Raw genomic sequence first — 22,493 nt, 5'->3', positions numbered from 1 at the left:
TGTAGCATGCCCTCGAGAGCACTTCATTGGCTCTTTGTTCCCATTATGATAATACCTGCAAATTTGGTGCCTCCATTATAGCTGTTTGCACCAGGATTTGTGGGGCATTAATGTCTTTGTACCGTGGGCGGCAGGGGGGAGGGGGATGGTGGTGTCCTGTGAAGAAGGGTGAGATTGCACTGCTTGTTAGCCTATGCATTAGTTTTCGTTTTTTTGGTTTTTTTTGTCAGGAAAATGAGGGGCGGGGTGCATGTGTGATGTCACAGATGAGGGCCCGTCTGGGTCGTGGGAAGAGGGAAATAGGAATGTTGGGAGTGCTTCAGCGGTGAGGGTGCTTCACACCCAAACTCTTCTGCAGTGTAGGGGTCAGGATTGTTTGCACTGATTTGTGCACGTGGCTGAGTCACGTGTGCTGGGACTCTGCTGTATATCCCTGTGTTCTGGCTCCAGCTGCGCATTAGGGAAGGGTATTATATCATTCACAGACCTGCCAGTGAAACGGGAACCTGACCATAAGACATAAGACCAAAGTGCAACCCAATAACAGCCCTCTGTAAAAAAAAAAGTGCAGTAGCAGTCAAAAGTCACGTTTGGTTTCTTCCAAACTGGCACAGCCTGTGAGTAATTTATAAAGCCTTTTCTGTGGTAATCCAATGGCAGGCTAAAGCCAGTGGCGGACCTCATACTTGCTCTGTCGTCCTGGTCTCTTCATGAAACCGGGGGGGGGGGCGGGGGGGCACTTGGAAAAAAACATGCATTTTACTGGAATCTTCAACAGGGAGTTCTGAGAACTGCAACGGGCACTGTGGGCGGGTCCCCGTTCCTTTCCCCCGCCCGTCATCATCTCCCATGGCAACGCAGGGTTCTCTGGCCACAGTCAGTGGCGAGGCGCTGTTTTATGTGCCTTCTTTCAGTGTTGGCGCAGGGTTCGAGTCAGCACCGTGGCTCTGCAGTAAATGTGGTTTGAAAAGACTGTGAATGATTTTGTGAACCCGGTATAGTGTGCACAGAGCAATGGTGAAAGGGGGGGGGGGGTGAGGGGGTGGGGGTAGGGGAGAGATGGTGGATGGGTGCTGCTGTTGGGAGGCCAGGCAGGAAGTGGCCCGTAGGATTAGATTTGGCCCCTTGGCACCACTCCAGCCCCTCTCTTCTCTGGCCGCTGATTAGATGTGAAGGTGAAATATTTTCTCATACTCCCATGGTCTTCATCCCTCCTCCTTCTCTTCTCTGCCCCCCACCCCCCCCCCCCAACCCCCCCGGTCTATTCCTCCCAGACACAGGGAGAGCTCCGTCTTTGGCCCTCCATCTCGCCAGGGCCCTCGGACCGCAATATCGTGCCCTCGTGAAGCAGGCAATTATTCCGGAGTGCCGTCAATGAGAGATGCGGCTTAGCGTGATTAAGGTTCGGCCGGGAAGCCGTTTGTTTCATTTGAAGGCTGGGGTTGGCGGTGAGGAGCTGTGCTTTTCCGTATGGAGGACCCTGGTGATGATGACTGTATGGGACAGTGTGACGCACTCAACGTGCCCCTGTACAGTACCAGCATACCCTTGCAACACCTTGAGCCTTTGGGAAGTCTCCCAGTGTGGGGAATTGTAGATCCATTCACCCACAGTTCTGGAAATTCATTCTACATCTCATTCATCAGTGATGTGTGAGAAGTCTCAAGTTTTATCTGATATATTCTGCTGGAACATGTGACATAAATTCTGTTGGAAATTATGTACATAACAACTAAAGAACATAAGAGCGATTGATTATGCAAGCGGGCCATTCAACTTGACTAAGCCCATCTGTTTGTGTGTGCGTACACGCACATACTAGCATGTTATTTTTTATTTCGTTAGTCGTTGTTGAAAGATTTGCTTTTGTAATTTGCATATGCAGAAAGCAAGGGGTGTGGAGGACTTACAAAGGGAGATCAGTCCAACCAATCAGCTTTCAGAGCTGCAGTCTGTAGTTGTCACAAAACTGCCATCAGCATCCATCTGTAAACAGGCAGTGGCCTTCAAAAATTGAAATGAAATCTTATGAAAATCAGCTGTGAAAATGATTGTGTGTCATACTTTTCCCCGAGACTAAGACCAGCTACGAGCCCGAAAGAATAAAAATCACCTCCCTGATTTAAATTACAGCCTCCCCTCTTGCTGTCTTCCTTTCAAAGGGCATGTTATCCAGCAAAATATCACTCCACTCCACTGCCAGCTCCCATCCGTGTTAAACTTTGAGCCATTTTAGCTGGGTTTTGTCCTGTGAATTTCATGACCATACGCTTACAGTGAAGTGGGTTCGAGCCTTGAAACGTCATATGAGCAATACAGAACAAGAAAAAACGAAAAAGCGTTAGCAAACTCTGCTCATCTACATAACCGCATGACTACACTTTGGCAGAGATTTTACTCTGCGGTGGGGTTGCTAAGTGCCTTCTTTCTGCAGATGGCGGTACGCACAGAGGTTGACACGCCGAGCTCCTGCACTGCGCAGATACGCCTGAAAGCATTCAAATCATGCTTCATTCTGCCCCTGTGAGGACTCTCTGTGAATCCCTTTAACCAAATGGGATCATTTGATTAGAGTCAAAGTAATGCGGAAACCCATCCTGTTAGATTAAATGCTGGTCTGGCTTAACAAACCAGAATACTAAAGTCTTCCTTGACGATGGCTGCTGCCTGCCAATTTGAAGAACTTAAAGAACTTGCCAATTTTTTCATTATTATAATTATAAATTAATTATTTTTCAGTAATTAATGTGAATTCAATATAGCTAATTGCCTGGGTATAGGGTTGGCAATATAGAGTGAAAATCATGCCACAATCTGTCTCGTAATAAGGTGACACCTCCAATACTCTTTTTCTTAATTGATTCACATTGCATGTGTATGGAATTATGAAAAGTAAGGGGATTCAGAAAACTAGCACATATGTGATGTGTTTCATCACACCAGACTGCATATCTAAATTTGTATTTAAATAATAAACATAATTTTCTGCCAGAAAAGGACCAATCCGGCATGTAATTATTGTGATTTTATTTACTGAAGTATAATCTATCGAGCTGTTGTACTAGTATTCTTCTTTTGTCACGTTGTTGGGTTCTTACATCAGTATTTGATACATTTGTTGGGAAAATGCGCTTGAAAACTCTAGATGGTTTCAGTGCTGAGAGACAATGACACAAGGCCATGTCACAGCCCATGATAAATACTCTCTCTGATTGTAGGTTTACAGCAGCCATACACAGATAATACTGGCCTTCGACTGCATAGCACATCTGCACGCTATTGCCACTGCCGTTTGTAGAGGCCCGACCTGAGAACGTCACAACGTGTTTTTAAACGTGCCACGTGCTACATGGCATTAAACTGGTGCATCCGGTGTGAACCACGCATTGCCTGCCTGTTCTTTTCCATGTTTATTATGTTTACATTTTACTCTTTAATTTGAATCTGTCTTGCCGAAATAGGAGAGCCAGATGCGTGTCCAGTAAAATAACATGTATTAAATTGACTGAGACGTTTGTAGACAATACTCTGTACTAGGACAGATTCCCAGAATGTAACAGTGAGTTACAATTAGTCTGTCCCCTCTTAATTCAGAACAATAAAACTGTGTTCATATTTGTTCATCCTTCACGCGTGCAGTATGTAATACATGCCCTTATTCTCAGTGTTAGTTCAGTTCTGAGTTGGAATCAGGCCATTGGTGCTGCTATGACGTCAAATTGGAGCAACATTCCCCCCACTTAGTTAGTTCATTCAGCAAGACCACCTTGGCTGAATCACTCTCATTAACCCTAGCATGAACTTTCTACTTTAATCAACAAAACGATCACATTTAAAACATCATTCTTTGCATTATTTTTTTTTTTTTTTACTTTATTAAGGCACCTGTAATTATAGAAAAGCTTTTTCATTCTCTTCTTCTCTGTGTTAATTGAATGCACAAATTGCTTTGACATTCCAGATTCTTTACTGTACAAATCATTCTTGATTGCTCCAAATGTGTGGCTAGGCTGCAGGTCTACTTTGTGTATGTCTGCATGTTATGCGTCTTAATCAGAGAAATTAGATTTTATATCACTTTTTCACACCTTTTCACTTGTGTTTTTAATCTAATAAGCAGAGGGAAAGCAACCAGCTCAGCAATGAATTCTGGGATTGGAGGCAGGCAGGCGAGTGTGTCATCACCCTGAGACATTCACAGTTTTTTTTAGTTTTTTTAAGGGGTTGAAAACGACAACATTGAAGTAAGAAATGAAATGCTTAGCCTAATATTTCAGGACGACCACCTATGCATGGTCGGATTGCTGATGTGGAGATTCCACCAAAAAAACAGGCTTGTTGGAAGGGAGATTCAAACATCAGCCCATTCATAATTAGTGCATGAAAGAGGAAAGGCATTACACAGGCTTCCATTAGAGTGTGGCATTCCAGAGAAAGTAAGTAGCGATTTCCTTGCTGGGAGCTGGATCCTTGCTTTCGAATGAGCATTTCAGCTCACCTATTAATAAAGACTTCACATATTCCTTCTGTTGATTTATCATCAGGCCAAGCTGGTTTCTCCTTCTGTTGATGAACGTTTGCGCGAAGCTGGTCCAATAATCGTGTTCAGCATAACGGAAATGAAATCACTGTGCTTGACAACAATGCAGTAAGGCCCGAGACAACATTTGTACAGTACCACACCTTTGTTTAAAAATTGATACCAGTCATAGCGACTCATTTTGGCTCTCTTAAATTCTTGTAATGTAAAGGTTCGCAAATATTTTTCCGGACTTTAAATATTTATTTGCCTAGCAGCCCTTCCCTTATCCATGCATATACAGAACCCTATCTGAAGGAGGGAGGAAACTATGCAGACTATGACGTTTCAATTCCCTCAGCGCAATCCATGCGAAGGGCTGTTACCGTCGACGGCTAATGCAGAACAGGCAGAAGTGCGATTCCATTTGTGCTCTTCACGAACAATGCATTGGAAGAAATATATTTTTTCTCGTATTCTATCAGTCCGCATTCGGGGGCGGAGAGAGCAGTCTGGACGGGTTCCACCGTTTGTACGTACACCGTCAAGGGAGAGGCGATCAGCGGCGGCGCTCGGCTGGCTGCTTGTGCGAAAGCAGGACGCGCTGACGCTGACAGTGACCGAGAGACGCCGTCCAGCTGGGCAGACGCATATTGATATTTTCGCGAAACGTCGCGATCTTGGGGTACATCGACCGAGAAAAAAATACCAAGAGCAGTTCAGACTCCTTATTACCCAACAGCTGTGGGAAAAATCTGCGCTGTTATTAACAGCTACTAAAGTATTGACGTAAATCAAGTAACTGGTATCACAACTCTCAGATAGTTAGCGAGAGGAGTTCACAAGTACAGAATGACTTTTTTATTTGCAAAATCAGCATTTCAGCCGTCAGATCAGCCCTAATTCGATATGTTTGAGCGAGGGTCATGCAGAGTTTAGTCTACTCGTCTGAGTCTGTCTTATCCTGGTTGTTTGAGCTTTGTGTGTGTGTGTGCGTGTGTGTGTTAACGTGTTTGCGAGCTAAATCTGAATTACTCACACCTATTTTTGATTTTTTTTTTTTTTAATTATTTAAATTTGGCACACACATAGTGATGCAGGAGTAATGTCTAAAAAAAGCCCACCACTGAGCCAAGGACCAGACTGGTTCAGTGACCAGCAAATGGGCCACTTCCGTTTTTCTTGGAACAAATAATCTCAATTCATCAAATCAGACCATTTCCAATTAATTCAGATGAATGATTCTAGTATTGCATGACTCCAAAAACTGTTTCTGTTAACCGATAGAGGGATTACCTGTACAGTATATGGACAATCAGCATTACTGCCAGGTTTAAGGTCATTTTTTAAATCCAAGCTTTTTGCTAGTGGTAATTTGTGATCATATTTGTATGTCAGACACACCCTGTATTGAGCTTTATTTGCATAAAGCTTGGTCATTTTGGCACTGAATATTATGTATATAACACAATTTATATATGCAAGACCCAGACAGTGTGCTGCGTCATCGTCTCTCTCTGACAGGGGCGGTTGTATGTGCTTTCCGTCCTCTGTGGGTGCTTTGTGAGTCATCCATATTTTCTTGTTTTCTGGTTCCTCCGATGGTTTTACAGGTGCAAAAGCATCACAATATTTTGGTGGGTCCCCGCCCCCCCCGCCACCCCCCCCCCCCCCCCAACTCAGATATCAGTGCTGAATGTGCTTTACTACGTATTTATATGAAAAACAGAATGATTACAAGACCCTTAAAAAAGGATTTATGATGGGAAAAGCTATAGGAGGTAATTATGATAAATATTATGAAATTAAGAATTTTTATGGGAGCTGGATGTCTGTATAGGTCTCCAAGGATATTGTGAGAAATCCACTATTGTGTTTTTTATTTGAAGATAGATAGATAAAGATTAAGATATACTTTATTGAACCCCGTGGGGTAATTTGTCCTCTGCATTTTGACCCATCCTAGTTACTTAGGAGCAGTGGGCAGCCACAGTGCAGCGCATGGGGACCAACTCCAGTTCTGAGGCCAGTGCCTTGGTCAAGGGGACCTGCAGGAGTGCACCTAACATACAATGTCTTTCAGTGTGGGAGGAAACCAGAGTACCCGGAGTAAACCCACGCGAACACAGGGAGAACATGCAAACTCTGCACAGAAAGGCCCCAAGCTGAGATTCGAACCTACAACCTTCTTGCTGTGAGAGTGCTAACCACTGTGCCACCGTGCCCGCCCATTTAGCAGCTAACAGACCTTTTCCAATTTAAAAGTGCAGAATCCAGTTAAATGGACCAGGAACCATTTCCAGAATACTATGAACCACAGTGTACTGCACCACACTGTGCCTTTGCTGAAACAAATGAATTCCATTTGTGTACCACTGATGATACAGTATCAAGCAATCAAAATCAAGTAACCTGCAATCCAGTTGATGGTGGTAACTGTGCAGTCAGCCTCACGCTTTTAGCAATCATAAGCCTTCTCCAGACTTCTCCACAGTGCCTGCGACTTGTGAATCTTAGCATGCCCTCACTTTGCCTGTCGGTTTGACTCTTACTACTGTAGTTTTCTAATATCTAGTTTCTCTGCAGATCTATTTACATTTCATCTATGCTGTAATATATATATATATAACCTGAGCGATTTACACCAGTTTTATTTTTGCATACAGTCCTTTTATACAGCTGTATATTAAGTATCTCGCTCAAGGGTGTGGGAGGACGTGCAGGGGTGCGGTGACCTGTCGGGGCTCGTGGGTAATGTAGTGCAGTCCAGCCCAGGGAGCAGTCAGCTGGGGCTGGAGATCTGAAACGGATGTGGGCTGCTCATAGTGCTGTTTAATCTTAGAGGAAGCAAATGGAAATGATTATCTGAGTTTGTATTGTGTGACTTAATGTCGCCCTGGGTGTGTTCCCAGTGATGTTCCACAACAAAAAATTTTTTTTTAATTTTGTGACTAAGCAGTCCCCAGTGGTGTCCATCGCTCACTCATTCGCTCGCTGAGTGAATCATTCACTCACTAATTGACTCCAGCTGACTCACCGATTGATGGATCAGCTCCCGCAAGTACCTTTTACCTCTACGTGTCCAAAAACATTCCCCTCTAAAAAGGGCATCCGCAGACATAGATACAGACTGAGAACAGAGGCCTCTCCCTGCTCTTGTTTACACTGGAACAGAACAGTTCATTCCCCACCCTGAAGGATAGCCAAAGACAGCATTATAGCTCCACATGGCTATACAGAGGAGCCTTTTTCCATTGCGCCAGAAGTACAGAGTGTAAACTGTGGATAAGTATACCCAGGTGTGAGCAGATTCACCCCTTTGTCAATAAAGACATTAGCTCTCTCTTTTATGTTAATGGATTAGGATTATACTGAGCTGCGTTTCACGATACTGGAAAGGTTATTTACCAGAGCTTAGTTTAACAAGAGTTTTTGAGCTTGAAGGAAACACAGCCTCTTTTCAGGCATTTCCGAAGTCACGGCCAAGCTCAAGGACCATGTGACCCACCATCACGTAGCGTCGTACGCATTTAAATGCAGAAAAGCGTTTTATTTTATGATCGCACAGACCTCTTCGAATACTCCGGCTTATCTCCTGCGTAGCACGCTGCGAGCGTACGGTCACGGCGTCTTTGCGGCTCTTCTCTCCGGCTGGTTTCCTACCGAGTCGGGTCCTCCGGTTTGGCTTCATTACAGAAGTGCTAAAAGCGCTCTCGACAGCCTGGAAAGGTTAAACCCCGCGCGCCAGAGCGCCGCCGCTGGCGCGTTTTCCCCCCCGACGTCACCACGAAATTTCATCTGAATGCCGAACACGGATTACGCTCGCGCCCAGGTTTTTCACGGTGGAGCGAAAGGCGATCGTGACGGGATTTAATAACACTCATAGTTTTCCTACGATGCCAGAACTTTCTTTCATTTATTTTTATTTTTTGTAGCGTGGTTCTTGTTCGCAAAGATTTTTATTTGTTTGAATAATAGACGATTGGTCTCGAAAGGAATAAGCAGCGGTTGGAAAACCAGCAGATTAGCCTATTTATTGCCAGTGTATTTATAGGGCAGCCTTGAATCAGGGCCAGCATCAGGTGATTTGTTCCCATCCTGCCCCCCCCTGCCCCCCCCCCCTCCCTGCAGTGATTAATGCTGTGGTACAGAGGTTTTTATCTCGTGGTCCCACAGCCTGTATGGGGTGCTGAATGTCAGCGCAATTAAAGGAATGAAGCAGAGAAAGAGTAGGGTGGGACAATCTGCTGATTACACAGAAATGTCTCGGTTTTCTCCAGAAGCAGGACACCCACCGGTCACTGAATCCTTAATCAGCCACCTCAGAATCCAGAGGTTTTTTTTTTTGGTTTTTTTTTGAGAGCAATGCAGAGCTCAAGACAAGACAGAAGAAAGTTGCCGTTCTGACTGCTGCTCTGGTTTTTTTGACTGTGTGAAATCCTGTAAAACAGATGACCTGGGCAACATGGGGAGCTGTGGGGATGCTGTCAGGCAGGAATGTGGAGGAGGCGGAGATGAGCTTCATCTGTCTGACGGAGACGGTCGGATGTGTTACGCAGGTAGCTGGGGAAACCGGCGGAAACAGATGTTTGGCGAGGACAGGGACAGTGGCGGCGCGGAAGGCAGCTGTCAGCAGTGGCCTCAGGACAAACCCCTCAGGGACTTCTAGCCTTTTCATTCAGCTAATTTTCTATGGAATTGTTTTGTGTGTGTGTGTGTGTGTGTGTGTGATGGTGTGTGTGTGTTTAGTGTGTCCATGTTTGTGCTTATGTTTTGTGAGGGTCTGTGTATGTACTTGCATGTGCGTTGCATGTGTGTGTGTGTGTGCAGGTGTGTGATTGTGCCACGGGGTGACTCTTGTGGATGCGGTGTCTACCACAGTGATAAGGGTCTAACAGGAATGAGCAGTGAAAGGGAGGAAAGAGTGTGGGAGAGAAGGAAAGAGAGGGAGGGAGGGAGAGAAGGAAAGAGCGGAAAGGAGAGGCAGAATTCACAGAGATGCAGGGCAAGGCACTGGGGGCCCTTGGCTCTGTGCAGAGATTGTCAGCAGTAATCATAGGACCATTCCGGGGAAGAACAGGTAATTGTGTTTGCAGGTTGCCATATGTACGGCCTGGCACTGCCTGTGCATATTCAGACACAAGCATATGCTCCCATGCAAATGTGATAAATGACTGTTGCTCCACACACACACGCACACTCACACACATGCACGCACACTCACACACACACACACACACACACTGCGCACACCTGCATTCACATACACATGCATGCTCACATATATATACACATGCACACGCATCGCTGTTCCACCACCATCCTTGCAAGAAGTGCTGCCACTGATGCACATGCATACCTATCATGCTCCTGTCCACAGAGCAGTGACACTGATGAGAGCCAGTAGGCCCATAGAACCCTTTACACAGCTCTGGGAAGAGCTAATGCAGTTTGGACCCAAGGAACCCTGGTCGAATTAACCCCACTTTAGTACTCGCAGGGTGAAGGCATTTATTTATTTCTTTAAAAAAAGTTGACCAGCCTTCTGACTGTACTATAAGGTCACCTCTGGGTTTAAACATTTTCATGTTGTTGCTGCTGCTGCTGCTGATGATGATGATGATGGTGCTAGTGCTGCAGGCTAACATTACCTGTTACAGTCATGTGACGATGTAGCCAAGCCTAGTTTGGCTACTAATGACGTGGCAATGTTGTGACTGTAGAGTTCAGCCTGCAGCTGTGGCAAGAACCTTTATCAACTGAGCTACTTGGAAACAAAATTTTATAGCAAATAGGCTTCTCTTGTTGGGGATTATTACCTCTTTTCATTGGCAAACTTAAGCTTAAACTGTTATAAGCTTCTGCCATTGTGTTAATGCTAATTGCATACTGTCAGTTATTAGTAAAATTAATGGCAGAAACCAGAGTTTGTTCGTGGGATCTGTGTCTCCATCAGTACTGGAAAACACTGACTTGCATGCAGAACACAAACTCCTCTTGTGTTGTTTGTTGTTTGGCCTCCTTATGCCTTCTGTCCTCAGCCTAGACCTCCCTGGGAGGCGTAACCGCTCCCCGTGTTGACAGTGCTGTGAAGTGTGACACGCTGCAGCGGCAGTAGATCTGAAGCCGTGCAGTGGCGCCACGCTTCAGTAAAGAAGCCTTTGATTGGCCCCCTCAGAGTCAGAGCGGTCCTCATGCGGGAAAAGAAAACTGAAAGGCGCTTCAGAAATTCAGTGCAATCATTTTTCATGCTCGCCATTCAAGGGCACTGAACGAATCGTATTGAAAATACCATTCGTTTTCATGTTTGAGTTAAAGGCCACTTTTGGTTCATATTGTGTTTTATAGTTATTTGTTTGTTTGTTTTTTTTATTGTTTGGTGTGTTGCTCCCACAACTCCTCCTCAGCTTGCACATGCAAATACACACACGCACACGTACTCCCACATGCACACACACACACACACACACACGCATGCACACACACACACACACACACACACACACACACACACACACACACGCTCTTTGGGAGCCGTGTCACTCCTGAAGCCTGCTACATCAGAACAGTTATGGCTCAGCTAGTGTCCCAGGTTCAGCTAAGCTCCATAATTAGTTGAAGTGACACGAACGCAAGGTCCATTTCTTTCTACCTTTAGTGTACTACTGGAAAAAAATACATTTTTGTGGATGTGGTGAGGCCCCTTTTCAGTCGAAAGCCGTTTCACTTTTATCTCAATGTTTTCCGTTTCACTTTCTGATGTTCTGAAATTTAGTGAATCACTTTGGCTAAAAGCATCTGGCGGATGAATAAATTGTCAATTGTAAAGCTCCTGAGCTGAGGTGCGAACCCTGCGGTTATCTGCAAGGCGTGATGTACATTCACGGATGTCGCAGAACTGGTAAACTGTAGAATATCACAGGAAATGACTTCACTAAGCCAGTGGGAGCGTGGCGAAGTGACGGCACTTTCTGGGACTCCCCGTGGTTTAGCAACCAGGGGGAACGGGTACAGTCATATCTGTGCAAAGAGAATGACTTGTTCTGTCGGTTCATCTCAGTACTGAAGAGCCTTTGCATGCCCCTCCACTGAAGAACATTACTGTGTAACAGAACAGTGGGGGGTGGGGGGGGGGGGTGCTGTGTGCAAGGCCAGAATCTTCATACCAAAGATCCAGCAAAGGCTTGGCTGGCAATAAGAAAATAATTATAAAAAAAAGAAAAAAGGAAAATAGAATGAAGTTTCAGAGAGAGCAAATGAGGTCACTGAACTTATTCTGTTGGAGTAGTGTCAGCTGCTAGTAAAATGTCTGGAACTTGTAAAGAGGAAAAGATGGAGGAAAAGAATCTCTGGAGAAACGTGGAGTAACAGAGGTCCTTGGTCTGTGTGATGTTAATGTGGTGGCCGTGGTGGTGGTGGTTGGGGGGTGTGGGGGAGGGGTGGAGCTGTCTCAGCTTGTCTTGATTCATCACTGCCGCATGGAGAAACATCATACAAGCCACTGTACCCCTGCCACTCAACTGCGCAGCTTTAACCCTGCCACTCAACTGCGCAGCTCTAACTCTGACACCCAACTGCGCAGCTCTAACCCTGACACCTAACTGCGCAACTCTAATACTGACACCCAACTACGCAGCTCTAATACTGACACCCAACTGCGCAGCTCTAACCCTGACACCCAGCTGCGCAGCTGTAACCCTGACACCCAACTGCGCAGCTCTAACCCTGACACCCAACTGCGCAGCTTTAACCCTGACCCCCAACTGCACAGCTCTAATACTGACACCCAACTGCGCAGCTCTAACCCTGACACCCAACTGCACAGCTCTAACCCTGACACCCAACTGCGCAGCTCTAACCCTGACACCCAGCTGCGCAGCTCTAACCCTGACACCCAGCTGCGCAGCTCTAACCCTGACACCCAACTGTACAGCTCTAACCATGACACCCAATTGCGCAGCTCTAACATTGGCAATTGTAGCTGTGCATATCAGTGTCAGGGTTACGGCTGAGAGCACGCATCTGTGAGCAGAACTAATCGCACTGTGTACACACGGCCTGTCTGGGTATGATAAAAATGCAGCCTAAAGTAACGCCCTGGTTTCATTTTGCTGTACTCCAAAGCTGCATTGGGCGCAGATCCCGTTGTTCAGTCTCCATAGAGAAGGGGGGGGGGGGTGCGTGGATAGAGGCACAGTTTTTTGTTTTCATGAATGAAGCTGGTGGTGCAGCTAATGAAGATGTGGAAGCTGTTGCTCTGTCGCGGCGCTAACGCTATTCTCTGCTGATCGGGGCTCCTGGCTCTTTTGTATGATGCATTCGTGTCGCTGAACATAATGGGCTGTAAACAGTCAGTTCCTACATGTCGTAATTGTTGTACATTGCGTGCGTGAGCGCGCGAGTGCATGTGGGCGCGTGTGTGTGTCATGTGTTTATTGACAATAAAAACAAGGCGGAGCGTTTGTATTAACCCCGGTACTTGCATCTTTGAACTTGCTGTCTGTCTGTTTTACGGCCCAGTTGTTTACAATTAAAATTCTTTTCCTTGTTTTTTGAAGGCCAAAATGGCTTTGCACCAGAATGCATTGCCCTCCCAATCTGCAGATGCCAGGCTTCTCTGTTTCCAAAAAAAGTCAGGACGAAAGAGCAGATGAAGTTTGTATTTCCTTTAATGCTCCCAGACTGCAGAACAGCCTGTCTCTGTGTATCAGAGAGGCACCAGCAGTAGCTAGTTTTAAAAGTCAATTGAAAACACATATTTTACATTGGCTTTTAGCTTGTATTGTTTTTTTTTTTTTTAAGTAAGTGGGTAGTCTTTTTATATTTAAAAAGAATGTCTTTAGGGGAGAACACATAGGGTAACGAATAGAGAGAAGTTCACAGCACAGAAAGAGCCATGGATTCATGTGTGGGTTGAGTGCCTGCTGCTGTATGGACTGCATGCGTGTGTGTGAACGTTTGTGTGTGTGTGTTCATGTGCTTGTACATGCATGTGTGTGTGTGTACATGTGTACATGTGTGTGTTTGTGTGCGTGTGTGTTTATATTCTTGTGCATGTGTGTGTGTACATGTGTGTGTGTGTGTGTGAGTGTGTGTGCGTGCATGCATGTGTGTGTATACATGTGTACATGTATGTGTTTTTGAGTGTGTGTGTGTGTTTATGTTCTTGTGCATGTGTTTGTGTACATGCGTGTGTGTTTGTGAGTGTGTGTGTGTGTGTGTGTGAGTGTGTGTGCGTGCATGCATGTGTGTGTATTTTCATGCCTACCTGTGTATATCGGTGTGTTTCTTTGTCTGCTCTGTGCCACTGGTTCTGGCTGTGAACAATGTGAGAGTGTAATTATCATTATCAGGAGCAGGACTCCTATCAGGGAATGGAGGCCTCTTTGCCAGCTCTCCCTGAAGCCAGATAAGGGAGGGCAGCAAATTAGTTCCCCTTCCTCCTGGGGAAGGGCCAGTTACAAGCCTTAGATGGGTGGCAAGGGTTGTAGGAGTGGTGCGTGTGATTGGCTCATGACATGGAGAGGGGTGGGTCTTGGGTGTTGTGTCATCAGTGCAGGAAACCTGTCCCAGTCCCACTTTCCCAAGACTGTCATTTTCTATCTTTCTTTCTTTCTTTTTCTTTCTCTCTCTGTATTTCTCTATCTCTAACTTTCCCTCCTTCTCTATTTTTCCCTCGCTCTCTCTCTCTCTCTTATGTCTCATATCAGCGTTTGCTCCCACTCTTATTTGAGTGTCAAAGTAAAACCGCTTTTTCCTCGGTAGAGAAAATGTTTTTTTTCCCCTCACCGGGCCACCTGCTGGCCACCAGTTGAACATTTTTTAGAATGTCCTCCCGACTTCCTCAGGCACACATGAGTGCAGCCGTCTCAGAAGGATTTCCTACCAAGTACTTAACTTGAAAAAAAGTACGCAAAATCTCGTTTCGGGTTCTTGTAATTCATCTTTAGACAAATGCACCCGAGTGCCGTAGTACAGGCTGCCCTGAGCTGGAGGACTCCTCTCTTCTTTCAGCCTCATGCACTTAAGACAGGGAGACTCAGGTCTCTTAGTTAAAGGGCAGTGCTCCTGTGGTGTCCATTCTTCCCCCATAGTCAGAGACTGATTTAGAACTGGGACAGCTGGTGGGATCTACGGCCAATCAGCGGCATTAATCAATCAGTTAACTATCCGGTAGAAAGAAGACGAAGAAAACAGCAGTACTGTCAGTTTTGAAACTACCTTACAAGACTAAATTAAAATAATTTTTTAGTGTGTTAATTAAACCATTTAATCAGTTACATTTGTAGAATGCCAAGTAATGCGAAGGGGACTTTTTATTTGATTTTCTTTAGGAATGTTTTGCAGGTTAAATCTCTCTGAGCAGGCATAGGCAATCCTGCTCCGGCACTTTGATTGATTTCACACACAAAAGGATTGAAATCAATAGGCAGTTGGAGAGATAAGTAAAATTGTCTCTGTTCCATTTCACTGTGTATATGTATGCGCGTCTCAGGAACAGATCAGACTGGAATTGGAAAATGGGGCTTTATTTTTTCTCTAACACTGGCTTTCCATTTGTGATGCATGCGTTGTGAATGCGCTTTGTGTTTGCGGATATAGCGTGCCTTACCGTGCGCGCCGAAACTGCTTATCTGCGCCAAGGCCCGGCGGTGGAAAGTCACAGCGTCGACTGAAAAAGAAAAAGGCGAGATGAATCTTCTCAGGTTAATATTGCTGCAGTGCAGCGGAGGGGAGAGAGGGGAAGATGACTCTGCCATCCTTCAGCCAAAATAATCCATCCAAAATAACATGATGAATAAGATGGCCCGCAGTTTAGGTTTGAATAAGAATTCATCTGTTATCCGCGCCCCGGTGTGTGTGTGTGTGGGTGTGTGTGTGTGTGTGTGTGTGGGTGGGTGTGCGTGTGCGTGTGTGCGTGCATGCGGTGTGTGTGTGTGTGTGTGTGGGTGTGCGTGTGCGTGCATGCGGTGTGTGTGTGTGTGTGGGTGTGCGTGTGTGCATGCGTGCATGCGGTGTGTGTGTGTGTGTGTGTGTGTGTGTGTGTGTGGGGGTGTGCGTGCGCGCGCGCATGTGCCTTCAATAGGCATGGTGACAGAGAGAGTGGATATTAAATCATGTTCCTTCATCTTCTAACCCACACAGTATCTCTCTTTTCTATTTTTCAATATAAATTGAAAACCATTATGGTCCTGTGAATGTACGTTTCTTTTCCGAATTTCAAATTACTGCTAACTGTTCAACGTTTGTTTTTGACTTACTTTTCTGTCCTTGGGAGCATTGATGGCTCGTGACGGTTGCTGCATACAAAAATGGCAAAAGAATTTCAGCTATGAGAAGCAGTGAAGGACAGGCTGTTGCTTCACCTTTGAGAGCAGTACCTGAGTATCCAGGTGTCCGTGGTCTACAGAAGAGAAATACAAGTCTGTGATTCCAAACCTTTCCTCTCTGGGACAAGTGCTAAATGGCATTATTTGTCCTCCTTCAGCCTCTATGTGGGCACACAGGGGGGTCCTCGTGGGTTCTGCTGTTAAGAGTAATGTTCAGAGCTGTATTGGGACCAGAGGTATGTGCATTCTTCTGGACCGCACTATAGATTATGGTTTTCCCCAGCCTCAATTACCAGCCGTGCGTCAAGCCTAGTGACAACCGCCCTCTGCACTGAGATAAAGTCTTTTGTCCACTTACTGGCAGAGCACTTGTGCATTTCTCACTGCATACAGAGGGAAGAGTGTGGAACAGTCAACGCTTGTCCTTGCGACTTTCATCCCCATTAAGCAGATGGTTTCCACTGGGCATACTGAAACTAACGCTGGCTGAAGGTCCCGTACTGACACGTGATCAGGAGAACAGTTACCCAGATATCCAGCAGGTGTGATATCCTCACCCAGAACCCAGTTGTGCTTCCGGCAAAAAACACTTATAGATCAGCAGCATTACCCAGTGTCTGCTCCCTGTTAGGGATCAGTAGCATTACCTGGTGTCTCCTCTCTGTTAGAGATCAGCAGCATTACCTGATGTCTGCTCTTCTGTTAGGGATCAGCAGCATTAGCCGGTGTCTGCTCTCTGTAAGGGAACAGCAGCATTACCCAGTGTCTGCTCTCTGTAAGGGAACAGCAGCATTACCCAGTGTCTGCTCTCTGTAAGGGAACAGCAGCATTACCCAGTGTCTGCTCTCTGTAAGGGAACAGCAGCATTACCCAGTGCCTGCTCTCTGTAAGGGAACAGCAGCATTACCCAGTGCCTGCTCTCTGTAAGGGAACAGCAGCATTACCCAGTGCCTGCTCTCTGTAAGGGAACAGCAGTATTACCCAGTGCCTGCTCTCTGTAAGGGAACAGCAGCATTACCCAGTGTCTGCTCTCTGTAAGGGATCAGCAGCATTAGCCGGTGTCTGCTCTTTGTAAGGGCTCAGTAGTATTACCCAGTGTCTGCTCTCTGTTAGGGATCAGCAGCTTTACCCAGTGTCTGCTCTCTGTTAAGGATCAGCAGCATTAGCTGGTGTCTGCTCTCTGTAAGGGATCAGCAGCATTGCCCGGTGTCTGCTCTCTGTAAGGGGACAGCAGCATAAGCCAGCATCCGCTTGCACACACTTCCTGTCCGATCCCAGCCTTTTTGCTTTCAATCACTGGCTGCCTCTCCATGTAATCAGGCTCTTAAGCCCTAACAGACTCGGACAGAGAGGCTGTAATACCTGCTAAAGTGTGGCATCTCTCACAGATCATCCTGTCACGGCAAAGGACTGCATGATGACTGAAGGAAGTTCACTGCAATACATGGAGGGGGATGAGGAGGGGTGCTCCATATGAATTTGCATTTCATTTTCCAATCCACCAGAACCTACGGTGCTGTTCTTTTTTTAAAGGATATTACATATAAATGTATGCTCTTTGTGCAATTGCCTTTATGTATTTTTATCCCTGGAAATCATTTAAGCTTTTTAAGAGCTTAAAAAGGATCCTGATGAGTCGGTAAACAGCACTGGCGCTATGCACTGGTCCAAATCCCAACTTTGATCTGAAGGTGCTTTTCTCTCTTCGGGCCTGTGGGTGATCTAAAGCAGCAAGGGCCTCCTGCTCGAGAGAGGGGGGAAAAAAAAGATTTGCCGATGCTCCATTGATCCAGGAGAGTGACCTGGAAGTGAAGCCCAGGCCCGTCACGGTTTCCAGAACCTCCCGCTCGCCCGAACGTGCTCCCTCCCCGCGGAGCCTCCCCCCCCCCCCCCCGGCTTTCAGACAGAAACCGCCGCGCGGACTTATAGATCCCGTTTTATATTTCCCACAACTCTCACCTGAGGAGAGCACTCAAGCTTTATCCGCGGCCTCCCAGACCCTTGTAAAAAAAAAAAAACCTATCGCTATATTAATTGTATTAATAGTAGCGCTGTGTTTAAAGTTATGGCTCAGCGTAAAACGTGAGCGCCAGGTAGCCGGGCCGGAGGAGGAGACGGGCCCGCCCGCCGTCGCCGGAAAGAGCCGGAACGAAAACATCTGCCGCGTTTTTTTTTTCCTGTGGCCGTGCTCCATTAGAGCAGCTGATTCAGATGTGTGTCGGTGAAACGAGGGGCGGGGCGGGCTTCGCATCTGCTGGCTAATCACGGCTGAAAGTAGCATTAGAGGGTGGGCAGGGCAGGGCAGGGCAGCCGCGGCCTGACACGGAATGGCGGAGAAGCTGCAGAAAAAAAACACCAGGGGCATTCTGGGTACTCCGCTCCACCTCTGTCACTTAGAAGGAGAGTTCAAGTGAGCCCGTTTCCCTGAATACATCCAAATACTGGATGGGGGGGGAGGGGGGTAATATAAGTGGGGTGTTCTGTCTTGTAAACAGCAGCTTCCTTTATCCTTGCCAAGCTTTCTGTTTTTCCTGTTTATCAGTTCATATTGCTGGATACTCACTGTACCAATTCCTGCTGAGGCGTTATTCTGATCAAGGTAATAATTACTGTGCCACTCAGACCTGCAAATCTATAACCAATGTTTTGTCAGTAGATTAATCAATGTCAGCCTTTATACCTGAGAAAGCAGAAAAGTGGAATTCAAAATCTGGACTTATGTGTTATCTCTTAGCTTTACTGTTAAAGAAACGACTGTTCATTTGAGCTGCCTGAGGCAACATAAAATCAGAGAACACAAAGAGGTGTTAGATCAGCCCTAGAACCGTCTTTTCTCTAAGAATTTTAAAACGTTGATTATTATAGATGACTATTATCCACATCTATTATCCACAAATGATCTGGCCTTTGGCTCTTATTGTAACTGGTGCTTATTAAGACAGTTATTAAATTTGCGTGGAAATTAGTTTCTTATTTGAAGTTCTTTTAGTAGATCATCGCAAAGATTCAATGCGTTGTATTGAACACCATTACGTCGGCATTAATTATGCTCGTCATTCTCCAAGTCATTCGTGAGAGAAGGTGATCGTTGCAATTCAGTGCCCCCTAGTTGTCAAAATGGGAACCTGACTTTTTTTTTTTCCTGTTACCTACTGAATGTTTGTGGAACATTACCGTCTTTTTGTTTTTCTTATCTGTAATGCCATAAAGCATTTATGGGTCCTTGAAAAAAACTTATAAATTGAACGGATTGTTATTACTTAGTCATCGTCTTTGTGAAGAATAGCATGATACCACTCTCAAACTTATTTTTATCTATACTAAGACTCTGCATTTTACAGGCCACCAGTCATCAATGGGGACCTTGTGATAGAGGACTATAGGGTTTATAGAAGGCTGTAGATGGAACTTTGTTTCAATACAGCATAACACTTGAATTGCTTCGGCACCTTACATACCCAGCTCTGTAAAGAGATGAAATGTGTAACAGGTAACATTCAAAGCTTGAGCTAAGCAAGTAGCTCTGGACAACAGTGCCTGCTGTACATTTATGTAAAGAGTGTGTGGTTTGACTGCAGTGTGTTTAAATATGTGTGTCTAAAGTCCAGCATTGTCTTTCTTCCAGATCCATCTGTCCACCAGAGACAGAAGCCAGTGACAGACATTTGCTTCAAGACAGACATTACAAGCCTGATGGACTTCAGCACGCCGGACTCTTCTTTAGACAAAGGTGAGCCACTGCTCTCTCTCTATCTCTCTCTCTCTCTCTCTCTCTGTCACTCTCTCGCTCTCTCTCAACTGAGCGTGCTCGGTGGCGCTGAGCCGGTTGGTCGGTTAAGGAGCTGCAGAGATCGAGAGGGGTGGTGACACTGTTGGAATGGGCGAGGTGCTCTGCTGGGCAGGGTGCATGTAGCCCGGACCCAAAGCCCCCCAAAAAGCCACTTGACCTGAACCTGATCAGGGACAGCGAGCACTCAGCAACTCCAGCCATGCCCCTGCACTGCAGAACAGTCCATCTTGTGATGAGACTTAAAATATTAATGTTTCTCTCAAGTAAAAAAAAGTATTAGCTTGTTTAAAGTTGCCGTTTGCTTAAATTTTCTTACCCCGTTGTCAAATCTTGAAACGAGTCAAACTGTCTCACCTCATCGGCAATGTGTTTCCCTAATTTAACAAAAGAATTTTTAAATGTAAGTCTAAATATTAGACTAAAATACTTGAGGTTGAGACTGACTTACTGTTTTTGGTTTTTGCTGTGTGCTCCTGTCAGCTGTAGAAGGATTGTTTTCTGTGGATGAGTCCTCAGCATGTGCTTGTTTCAGTAATGAGCGTGGGGCGTTGTAGCGGAAGATGCGTTCCAGTCGATCCTGTAGGGGGAGACTCCAGCGGCGCAGACATCCTGATAAATCCGTCACGCAAAGGCTCCTAATCCGCTATGTTCAAGATAAAGTTTGTGTTGATTATTATTGCAGGTAGACTTAAGATGCTCCGACTGCACACCTTGCCTCTTGAAAATTATCAGTCCGTTCAGCGTCGGTTATCATTTCGTGTTGCGTATCGCTTGAGCTTCAGATTAATTTAAAACGTACTTGCTAATGCAGGAAGTGTGTGAATCGACCACGACTAAAGCTGAACGCTCCAAATCTTGGCACGTCAAAATAAAAATGCCGCATTTGTTTTCTGTTCTGATAGTTACACAACAGGTACAGTGAAGGGAGGACAAGCAGGCAGGAAGATAATTTGCTGTTTACATATGTATACGGCTTTCAAGCTTTGCTGAGTACCAACAGTGCAGCGTTTCATTTTTACATCAATGAGTCTCAGTGCGGTTCGTAAGAACAGCAGGGCTGTCCTGATAAAGAATACAGCACCTTCCTAGCTGCACGTGTAGACAGGCTGTCTGATGTCTTACAGTACATATCCAATATGAAGATGAAGAGAGGTGGGCAGGCGAGTAATATTCACATCCTATTCGGCCTTCGCTCAGTTTTTGTACTTTCCACACGCACACTCGCACGCAAGCGCACACACACGTACACACACAAACACACACACACTGATGCACACAGACACACACACACGTACACACACAAACACACATTTGTACACACACACACTCATGCACACAGACACACACACAAACACACACACGCACACAGACACACACCAACTCATACACAGATACGCGTACACACACACACACACACACACACACGCCCCGCTCCGCTGTGCCAGCTGGCTTGTCGGTGCACTATACCTGCTGAAATGTGCTAGCTCAGGGAAACGCCGCCTCTGCCTCTGCCTCCTGCAGCCAAGGCCTCATATATCACCACGTGCTTCCCTGGAACGGGATGTGGGTGTCAAGGCATCGTGTAATTCATCACGGCCACTCCCCAGGCTCCCTCTCGGCCCCGTTTCTCTTTCCCTTTCACCCCCCCCCCCCAGCCCTGCCGCTCCCATCCTCGTACCGAGCGCTCAGACAGAGGCTGCTGAAGTACACCTGCGGGGCTGTCAGGCAGGTACAGTATCACAGGCCGGGTCACGGCTGCAGCCACGTGCCTGACACCCAGTGAGCCGCAGTGGAATCTGAGGCACGCTGCTCCTTCACACTTCGGGGTGTGGTGGTGGGGGCGGTGGTGGGGGCATGGGGCAGCCATACCAGGGTCAGTCGCACACTGATGAGAGCGCCGGACGCTGTGCGGAGCGAGAAGCTACACTGCTGCAGTCACGTGCTGTTGCACCGGAGGGGACGCCGGACATGGCAAGCAGAGTGCCACTGTGGTCCTGCGCCATGACGTGCGCTGAATCCGTACACGTTCTCTCTGTCAGTCTCCTGTTGCCTGTGGGAAGATGGAATTTTAATTGCCCGCAGCAGCGACAGGGGTTATTTAGGAAACGGCCCGCTGTAGTGCGTCCTTGTCCAGAGTCCGTGCCGTGGGTGTCCTTCAGGCTGATAACCACGGGGCTTAAGTTTTAAAAGGTCAAAGGTCAGGCTCCGGCCAGTGTCCTTCCTGAGTGTGTGTGGAGGCTAAGCTGCTGCCCTGTAGTATTCCTCCATGCACCACCATGTTTATAACCAGCAATTGTTTGGTGGGTGGGGGGGGAGGGATAAAATCTGCCCCCCCCCATAAGAAACAACAACACCCCCCATCTATCCAGGGCAAATGCTGACCACATCTGAGCGCTCCAGATTCAGTCAGTGTAAAATGGTGTTGGTCTCCTTGGTCATGTATGTGTATGTAGTCCAGGGCGCTGTAAGATGTGTGGATATTGTAGAGGCATCAGCTGCAGAGGCAGAGGACTGAACGGCAGGCAGACGTGAGTCCTGCAGAGGTGTTAAGAGTTTCGCTGTTACCATGGTGAGCTGCTTCCTGAGCACGGGGCTCGAGTGCTGCATCAGAAAGTCGAAACGTCTGTGACGGAGGTGAGATGGAGAATCACGTGCCACGTTCTGCAGCCCGCTGTGTTCCTGTCAAAAGATCAGGAGACGATTAAAATTGCGGTTTTTCGGGATGAACTTGGCCCGTGACGTACGCACCCCTCCCACCATTCCCCCACCCGCTCTGAGAGGCTGTCGGGGCGCAGGGGTGGTCACGTGACCGGACGGGAACAGAGGTACCGAGTGTTCCTCCTTCCTCCCCAGA

The 22,493-nt window shown here is 46.6% G+C and overlaps 1 protein-coding gene across 5 annotated transcripts in view; it reads left to right on the top strand.

Moving 5' to 3' along the window:
- The window catches only part of kazna (kazrin, periplakin interacting protein a), a 269,814-nt gene that overhangs the window by 170,075 nt on the left and 77,246 nt on the right, over positions 1-22,493 (top strand). For all 5 annotated transcript variants that reach the window (XR_004761391.1, XM_035381147.1, XM_035381148.1 and 2 more), the window contains exon 4: positions 19,475-19,579. Coding sequence is in view for 4 of the 5 variants with exons in the window: in XM_035381147.1 (XP_035237038.1) it covers positions 19,475-19,579 (105 nt within the window). In the remaining variant the exon portion in view is untranslated. The remainder of the gene's footprint in view (positions 1-19,474; positions 19,580-22,493) is intronic.

Source organism: Anguilla anguilla, chromosome 11 (genome assembly GCF_013347855.1).
Source record: "Anguilla anguilla isolate fAngAng1 chromosome 11, fAngAng1.pri, whole genome shotgun sequence".
Taxonomy (NCBI): Eukaryota; Metazoa; Chordata; class Actinopteri; order Anguilliformes; family Anguillidae; genus Anguilla; species Anguilla anguilla.
This window is presented reverse-complemented; position numbering and strand designations above follow the sequence as displayed.